Source organism: Lathyrus oleraceus, chromosome 5 (assembly GCF_024323335.1).
Source record: "Lathyrus oleraceus cultivar Zhongwan6 chromosome 5, CAAS_Psat_ZW6_1.0, whole genome shotgun sequence".
Taxonomy (NCBI): domain Eukaryota; kingdom Viridiplantae; phylum Streptophyta; class Magnoliopsida; order Fabales; family Fabaceae; genus Lathyrus; species Lathyrus oleraceus.
Window position 1 is genome coordinate 473,208,926 of NC_066583.1, and position 10,318 is coordinate 473,219,243.

The window sequence follows — 10,318 nt, forward strand, 5'->3', positions numbered from 1 at the left end:
GTTGCTGAAATGTTTTTGTGATTTGCTTGTAAGTTCTTTTTGGTGTAATTGTTTTGATTTTCCATTTTGTGTGGTCCCCTTTGGTATGTTATCTATGTTATGATGCTTCTGATTTTTCATGTTTGATGGTATGTATATGACCTTGCTGCAACTTTCATTTATCATTATGTTTGTATGTATCATTGATAATCATTTTCCTTTTGCATAGCACTTTATTGTTGTACATGGTGATGGTGTGCTGATGGATGGGCGCATAGGGTAGGTAACATGGTGAAAAGGAGTAGTGAACACATGATGGAGGGCATGTAAAAATCTACTAAGGAAACCTGAAAATTTGCTTGCCAAGTCTTCTCTTTTTTATTTTATTTTTATTTTTTGTGATGTTGCAAAATAAAAACACATTTTCCATGAATTTTCTAAAATGTACTAATAAATTTTTTAACCATATTTCTAATACTTGTTGTTATTTTAAGAATTAAGTAATGTTGAATTTAAACTTTAAATAGTGTGACCAATCATTTATGAATTATGCTACTTCAACATTTGATTAAATTAAAGTCAAATTAAAATAAACCTTTCCTCTCTTTTAAAAAAACTAAAAGTGAGGACTAAAACCAAAAGGGAAGATTAACGGAATATGCAAGTCCTAAGATAAGGGACACAAAAAGAAACATAAGTTAATCTAATGAATTTTGATTTTAGTATGAAATAATGGCAGATGGTATTAATGAAATTGTGTATGAAAAAGAAACCGTAAAGCCAAAAAAAAAAAAAAAAACCCAAATGCTTAACCTTATAATTTGACCCAAAAAATGATGACTCATGAATAAGGAAGCAGATAACAAACACTATGATGAAGTGCATGACCAAATGAAATGGTCATGTTCAATGCATATGGAACTTAAAATTATGCAATGCAATATGTAAAACTAAATTGAAAAAGAAAGAAAAAAAATAGGTAGGACAAAATTGGGGTATGATAGAACTCCACAATAAAACGGAATTGTAGAGAGGAAAAACATATCCTTGCAAGAATGGCTAGAGAAATGATTCATGGAAATAATGTGCAAAAGTACTTGTGGGAAGAAGCTGTAAACACAACATGTTATGTTCAGAACATGATCTACATCAAACCTATTTTGAAGAAAACATCATATGACCTCTTTAAAGGAAGAAGACCTAACATTTCTTATTTTCATCAGTTTGGATGTACATGTTACATCTTAAACAATAAAGTCAATATGAAGAAATTTGATGAAAAAACTTTAAAAGGTATCTTTTTAGGATACTTTGAACGTTCTAAGGCATACATAGTGTATAACTCTAAAACCAGAATGGTTGAAGAGTCTATAAATATCAAATTTGATGACAAAGGGTCTGACAGTAAAATGTCAGAGCAAGTTGAAATTTTTTCAGAGTTCATATATCAAAAGTCTCTCCAGAGATGGTGAATCAGAAGCTATCTATGCAGACGCTAGAACTTCAAAAGTTGGATGTTCGGAAGCTGATAATTCAGAATCAATCCCAACTTCTGAAACACATCCAGCGGAAGTAATTTCTGAATAAGCTCCTTCTAACTATTAAGAAGTTGCTCAATACAAAAATTCTTTAAAGTACAAGTCTTCTCATCCAGAAGAGTTAATAATTGGAAGTAAAGATAGTCCTCTAAGAACAAGATCTGAATTCAGAGAAGAACCGTCAATGTTGAGACTTATCTCCATGATAGAACCAACTTCTGTTGATGAAGCCTTATCTGATGATGGATGGATTGTGGCAATGCAAGAAGAATTGGACCAATTTCAAAGGAATTTCCGTTATCTGTTACTCCAGTGTTTATCTAAGACTATGTGATTTGTTGGTATAAGCAAAAAGTTAAATAAAAAATTAAATCAGTTAAAATTAATCAAATAACAAGTAAGGAACCGAAATGTTAATCCTGTATACAAATTCTATTAATACAAAACACATCTGTTTATTATTATGATAATAAAAATTGATATGTAGAAACCATTCAACTAATACCATCACCCTCTTTTAAGGATCCTTGCAAAACAAATATTTTTCTCATTATAATTAGTTATTTAAAAGTTTCGTATGAATTTTATTAGTAAAACAGTTCTCATGTTTCACACCCTATAATAATCTACTCCGACATTGTAAAAACAGTAATAAAATAATAAGTATTCATGAGATACATAATAAATCAGTTCTCATGTTTCACACCCAACATTAAAGTCGGAGATCCTTGCTGATTATTACTTAGGTTTCTCTGGCATAGTGATTTTGGGGAGCTCGTTGATCTTACTTTTCCTTGTGAACCTGAATTCATGCATTTTTGACACAGAAAAACAACACTTGATGCAAATATATTGCATTTCGGAAAAAAAAAAGTAATGTCGATCAAAACATCAACTTAAAACAGTCAATTAAAGTATCCAATAAATATGTAATTCACAACGTTGTTATATGCAAAATCCTTAAAGGGCCCTTCAATTTCTTCATAAATTTAATCACATCATCTGCATTATTCCTGACCAAGAGTGCACCAGGCTATATAGAACAATAAACAAAAATATAAAAATGAGCACTTTTCACATACTACCAAAAACTCTATATAAACATATGCACTTTTCACATACTACCAAAAACTCTATAAACATGTGCACTTTTGTTGATATATTTGGTTCTCAAACATTGAAGGCATGCAAGTATCATGACTTGATGTTCTCATAACCTTAAATTACCTCCATTACTTATACTATTATAGCCTTATTTCTGTTTAGCTCAATCACCTTCTAATTTATTGATTCAAAGTAAGTTATAACCAAAGACATTGTGAAGAACAGAAAAAGAGAAGATGCAAAAACAAAATTACACGAGAAAAAGTCTCTCTTTAAGAAGTTGAATTCACATTTTACCTTCATCAATCTATGATGTAAACCTTTGGTGAATATGAGTTTTGAGTCAAAATGTCCACAATTCCATCAGGTATGGATGCAATTTGTCTCTTTTCTACCCGGAGTGACTTCAAGTTACAAAAGGAAGGGAGTTCAACCGATAAACTCGGAACTAAGGAAAGAACCTAAACAAACAACAAGTATTTGAATCTTATAAGTGTAAACTGGAAGAAAAAAAAAACTCTTGTCATTATGCAGTTTGCAACTAAAGTACCTGAAGAGCAGTTGAAGAGATGATCAACGATTCCATATTTGCAAGTTCAAACAGCCAGTCGAGCAGAACCAATGAAGTCTCTGATGATTTCCAAAATTCTATTATATCAATACTTACTCGTTTGATAGAAGAGAGATTGTTCTTGCTCCAACAGAGTTTCTGAACAGGAATACCACTAAACATAAAGGTAGAAAGATTTGGTGCAGATAGGTCAATTCCGAAATAGGTTTTGGGTGCATAATGAACCATGTATATATATAAATTGACAAGTTTGGCACTTGAAATGCAAAGGTTTTGCTCGTCCACAACTTCACAATACACAATATTCAAACTTTTCAAACTGGTTAATGCTGAAAACGGATCGACGCGACCATCGTTTCCAGCCGAAAAGGCAAAGTGCCATAGACCCAAGCGGGTTAATAGTGGCATATTCAAAGAACTAGGAAACAATTTGGTCGTACCATAAACGGTAGGATGACTAACATGAAGATCAAGTGATGTTAATGTGCGGCATGACAATAAACAAGTTGGAAAGTGTTGAATATCACATTTAACACCGATATCTAATCGTTGAACATTGTGTGAAACAGCGTATTCTAGAATCATTTCGAGCAGGCTAGGCTCCACGGCTATATTGCGGCGAAATCTTAGACTGTGCAGTTCGGTTGAGTTATCGCGAAGAGACAAGATCTGAGAGACAAATTCGGTGAAATTCTCGACAGATGTGAATTGTGAAGAAACTAATGAAAGAGTGGGAAGATACTTCCAGAGATTGATCCATCTTGTGGAGAGAACACAAGTGTGAATAGCTTGTTTGATGTTCAAAAAAGAGAGTATGTGAAGTAAAAGACTATCAGGCAAATCACTGATCCTATCTTTGTTATCAATATGATTTTCCATAGGGTTTTCTTTCTTCATCATTATTAAAGGAAAATAGAAAAATACCTTGGTATGCTATACAGTTGTTAAACGAGAGTGATGATTTGAAGGTGAATGATCGATGGACTTTCTCATAGAAAATTCAAAATTCTAAAATAAACACAAACCCTAAACTTTTTCTTCAAACTCGCTGTTTCTCACTGTTCATTCATGTTTCCTTCCACAACCCTAAACTGTTTGTTATTATTTTGTTGAACAAATCAAAATTCAAGATATAAACGTGGAATAAACCTTAAAAGTAACTTACTAAAACAATAAATTTGTTGATAAATATTTATTAAATTTGTTGATATATATATATATATATATATATATATATATATATATATATATATATATATATATATATATATATATATATATATATATATATAAGATTAATTACTATATACTGTCAGTGTAAAAAATTTTATACCGTCGATTCATCACCATCATCGGTTTGTATTACTTTATAAATTTTTAAAATAAAAGTCAAATTTCTTTTAATGTCCGACGTCTATGATTAACTGATAGTGTAAAATCCTTTTATAGTGTCAGTGTATTTCAATTAATATCTCTCTCTCTCTCTCTCTCTCTCTCTCTCTCTATATATATATATATATATATATATATATATATATATATATATATATATATATATATATATATATATATATATATATATATTCGTATAACTTAATAACATGACACCTTCATTAACTTTTTATCGTATATTCGTAAAACATAGTCCACCGTTGGATTGAAAGTTATTATCATATAGATCATGTCTATAAAAGTTAATATTAATCGGAAATCATTTGGCAAGTCAAGAAAATACATAAAAACTAACCTCTTTTAAAATTTTATGAAAACCGTTAATTTTGATCGTTCTCTTTAACATATCAAATGATTTTTGATTTATGTGAAATTTTATAGGCATGATCTATATGATAATAGTTTTCAATCCAACGGTAGATTTTGTTATACAGACATAGAGTGAAGAGTTATCGTAGGTGTCATATTACTAAGTATGACACATTGGTAATACTCATTTTCGCTCCGGTCATATTGGGCATATTCGAAAAACAACCCTTTAAAAAAACACAGATTTCATCCTTGCACTTTCACGATTTCCCTTTTTTAGCCCCTTAGTGGATTTGGTCAACAAAGTGGGTGATGTGGCATGTACATATCGGTTTTTTTTCATTATTCATTTAAATAAATGTCCATATGGCTTTTAACATGTATTAAATATTATTTTTAACATATTATTTTATTTTCCTAATTAATGAACATTAAAATAATTGAGTGAGTGAAATTATTTATTCAAAACAAAATTGAACCTTCCATTTATCCCCCGAAATCTAGAAAAGAAATATGTTAGTGTTCACGTCTTCTCCAAGGTTTTTGCGCTTCCCATGGCTATCGTGTGAAGGTTTTGTCATCGCTAACAAGTATATTTGCTTTCTTAAGTCGTTTGTTGTACATTATCATCACCAATGGTTAATTTTTTTCATTTCCATTTCACTATTTTAGGTATCGTTCCGTTCAATGTAATATTTCAGAATGGTGGAGAGTTTGTTCATGATAACTTCGTTTTCTACAGAAGAGGAGTTGAAACAATCGTTAGTGGAAAAGATTAAGACAAATGGTCGTATTTTTAAACTCTAAGCTTAGTAAAAGAATGGGGTTATAATGGTAGTGGTGTTAGAATGTGGAGAAAGATAGAAGGGATTGATGAAGGTTTCTTCCACCAGACTGATGCTCATACCCAAGAAGATCCAAAAGTTGGAACATGTATTTCCAAGATGAAGACATGGGTTGAAATATTAAGGCAAATGTCACAGTAACCTTTTATATGAATGTAATTATATTTTGAACCTTAAATTAATGTTTGTAACACTATTATGACTATAATGCACATAATATACTTATTTTGGTCTTTTGACTATAATGCACATAATATGTTTATTTGGGTAATGTTGAATGTAATGTACCCCCAAATTCGCCCTACCCCAAATTCGCCCTAAACCATAAGCATACATCCCATACATATCATCTCATGTGGAATTTGTACTTAATGACTATAATAATCCACAAATTCAAGGCATGTGATTCACATGTGGAGATTCAAGTTCCTCAAGCCATGTTGAGGTATGCCCAAGCCACTTTAACCCTAATCTCATCCTCAAGCATCCCACAAAGCTTGGAGTATCACTCAAAATATCTCACTCACTATCCAAAGCCAATTTGGGTGGTGAGTCCCCTTTGAAGAAGTTTCAAGATTCATCTGGTCACCCAAATACCTAACCTTAGCTCTTGACCTCATTTGGCTTGTACAAGTCATGAACACCATGGATCTTGACCATGTCATTGAGGAACCCTCAAATCCAAAGTTTGTTCATGCCCTGTATCCTTTGAACATCTCAATTTGATCCTTACATCTCAAACCCTAATCCCTTTGGCTTTGGTTCTTGATGAAACTTGTGGCTCAAGAAACCCTAGTTTGAGGATCCCTTGATCATTTTTGATCATCCAATCACCCTACCATTCATTAAACATCATTTTATATCCATTACAATCAAAATCCACCATTTAAACATCCATTCAATCCATGTTACAAGTTGTTGGTTTGTTCATGATTATTTTCAACTTCCCATGACTTGATCCATCCACCAATTTGATCTAAAATCATTCCACAAAAGTTCAAATCTTATTTCCCATAATGGTATGATCATATGAACTCAAAAAATCCATAATTATGCCTTAGAAATCAAGATATCACAAAATTCCCAAATTAGGTCTTGTTAGTGGGTAACATTTTGGCAAGAATGACCTATGGGAAGTTCCAAAGACTATAACTTTCTCATTTTTCAAGATTTTTAAATTCAACTTCCAGGAAAATGTCCTAAAAAACTTCCTATCCAACTTTATTTCAAGGTCCAAGACCTAATCCATTGAGGAAGGGGTTCAATTTTGCTATTGGCCAAGTTGGTCCAACATGCTCACCATGCCCTAAAAAGATGTCATGACCACTACTTTGACACATTGCCATTTACAAACCATAAGCCCCTTTTGACCTGGTTCTTTTTGCATTTAATCAAGATCATGGCAGGAAGACCACATCGGTCAAACATGGAGGTTCATCCTGATATGAAAGGCAGACCACATCGGTCAGAATTTGGAAAATTGATCCACCAAGTCCTTAAATCAATTCAATTTGTTTCCTTTTGACCCATAACACATTACTTATCATAGTGTGACATGTTCTGAAGTCAACTTGGAAGGGAAAATTTCACAAATGAAGGAAACCGATACCATGTGGAAAAATCAGGTTTTGCCCAAAATGGCAAAAAGCAAATTCTGCAGCAGACCATTTCAATGCCTTTGGTTGTTCCAAATCTATGCAAGAGAACAAAACCAACTTTTCTATGGTGCAAACAAGCTCATACCATAGCCCTTTCATGTTCCCCTAAGTCAATCCCAAGCATGCTTCGAGTCACATGTGATTTCTGATCAAACCTCCACATTCTCCCTCCAAAACCATCCACACATCTTCCCTATAAATAGGTGAAGGTGTTTCATCAGAAAACCAATCTTCAAAGCCCCTAAAACCTCAGTTGAACTTTCCACCTCAAGCTTCAAAAACAGAACATTGGGTTTTGAATTTCAAAGTGTTTTAACTTCAAACAACCATCCACAAATCTTCACTAACCATCATACAAACTTTCCAAACACCTAACTCCCTTTCCCCAAGCCTTACCTCGGTTGAGCCATACCATCGGAAATCCTCCCTGAGTTACATTTGATCAAGTAGTTTTCTCCACCCCAATCATCCAAACAAGTTACCATCTCCCTCGAAATGATCCTCTGATCATTTGCCCTAAGTTCCCATCTTTGATTACTCGTTGTTTAGCATTTAATTTTTAATTTAGATCGAGTTCATCTTTCTTGTTCGTGAGAGAGAGCTCCATGCTCAGAGCCAATTAGTTGGATTCCATGAAAATATATAATTGAAATTTCTTATTTTCAAGTTTTGATTATCAAAAATCTTGAGGTTCAAGACGACACCGAGGTCATTGCTTCGCGCGAGATTTGAATTCAAACAGAAACTGTGTCTCACTGTGATTGATTGGTTGGCGCGCAAATCTCTTTTAGCCGTTGTTTTGTTATTTTATCATTTTGGTCTGTTTCATATCACCATCGAGCTTGTGGCCCAGTGGGAGAGGGGGTTGATCCCCCCATGACCCCAAGGTCAGGGGCTGAACCCCTAGCATGTGCAAATCGTCATTTTATTTTTACTTGCCTTTATTTTATTCATTTAGTTTTTCTCATATTCTTTCCATTTTATTTATTTTTTAACCTATTCATTTTTATTATTCTGAAAATATTTGAACATAAACTCATGTTATTTTTGTCCCTAGTATTTGATTTTATTTTATATCAAGTCATTTAAATTATTTTTGGTGGACTTATGAAGTCTTGAACTTGTGGACTAATGAAATCTACTTGGGTCATGACTTATTTGGTTTGTGGTTGACTAAAACCTTCCATACTTCAAACCTACCATTGGATGATCAAGTTTTAATCCATGGTACTTTGAAGAATAGATAGTTTGCCCCTACTTCAAATAACTTGGGTCATTTGACTTGAAGATAGAGTCTTACTTGTGCACTTGTTAACTTTTGATTTCATCTGATACATTGTGGTTCCTCTTGGTTATAATAACCCACTAACCCTTTACTCATTTGTTTATATCCTACACTAACCCTTTATTGACTTATTAATATTATGCCTTGTCCATATAACCTGCTAAGTTAACAACTTAATCAACCTTTAATCTTTCAACTTTGGGTTGTATAATCTTCCTTTTGTCAATCTATTGATATATGGACTTGAGGTTGAATAACTTTCATTGTTACAAATATATGGTAAGTTGATCCATTGATCATCTTCCATACTTTGCATCAGTGATAAGTTATCCCTTGATGCACCATATTTTGAATCTATTTACCTAAGGATAGATAATCCTCAAGTGTTGGTCCATTGTTCATAATCCTAACTTAACCTAACTTCTCTAACTTTGATTATTACTAACCTTTTATTATTATTATTAATATCATCATTATGTTTATTGTCATTTACTTTAATATCATTTACATTTGAGTACTCATCATCATTATCATTGTATAAACTTCATCATGCATGTTTATTATCTTGTCTTTACCTTATTGTCATCATACACTTAAAAACAACAAAAACATGATAAAATTATAAGACCAAAAATAATCCATTGCACTTAATCCACTTGGACTTAGAGGATCTCATCCTAGGACCTTTGTTGGAGGCCTATTCCATTACTCTTTTGTGACACTTTGGGTTTCATCTGTACGTACATACCGGTTGTAAGAATGGCATCATGACACCACCTCATGGGGACATGTTTCTAAGACCATTATCCTTTGTTTAGCATAGGTCACATTTTCACACACAAAGCTTTCTCTTGGGATACCTTACAATGAGTCCGTTTACTTTATTGTTGGTTAATTTGCATTCATGTTGCATAAGCCAAAATTTTCAATCAAATAAACAAACCCTTGATCCAACGTCAAGTGGCTTTTTTCATAAATCAAACTTAAAACACATAATAAATACGATTAATATTGTATGTCAAGTGGTGGGGAATGAGTAAGAATGGAGCATTCCTACCCTCACTCTGATTATTTTGGACGCAAGACGCTTTGCTTGTTGTCTAGAATATTTACCTCCGCCCCTAGATTTTAGTGCAATATAATCACAAACATTCTTTTCACAAACCCTTGTTCAAGGTAAAATTAACACAACCCATCAAACCTAATTTTTGTGCCTTAGGCACCCATCCCGAAAACCCTTTTCTCAAAGGTAAAATCAATCAACACACAAACATTTTCTACTCCAAACTATGAAGCTCTAATTCCTCATCCCCGATGAGTGATTCGTAGGCATAAGGGCCACAATCCTTGGCGAGCACCATAATAATAAAAAAACAAAACCCTTCTCTTTCACACACATCTCTTTGAAAAAAATAAAATAATAACGATATAAACCCCACATACTTAAACAACCCAAATGGTTCCCGTGGACTACCATGGACGTGAGGGGTGCTAATACGTTCCCCTTGCGTAACCGACTTCCGAACCCAAATCTCGGTTGCGAGACTGATTCCTTATCCCTTTCTAGCGCTTCCTGT

At 33.1% G+C, this 10,318-nt stretch overlaps 1 protein-coding gene across 1 annotated transcript; it reads right to left on the minus strand.

Moving 5' to 3' along the window:
* Window positions 1–2,923: 2,923 nt before the first annotated feature.
* LOC127081397 (F-box/FBD/LRR-repeat protein At1g16930) lies at window positions 2,924–4,092 on the minus strand. Its single transcript, XM_051021655.1, has 2 exons — window positions 3,172–4,092; window positions 2,924–3,082 (listed from the first exon to the last, which is right to left on the minus strand). The coding sequence occupies exons 1-2, from the start codon at window positions 4,090–4,092 to the stop codon at window positions 2,924–2,926; spliced, it is 1,080 nt and encodes a 359-aa protein (XP_050877612.1).
* Between the last annotated feature and the right edge of the window lie 6,226 nt (window positions 4,093–10,318).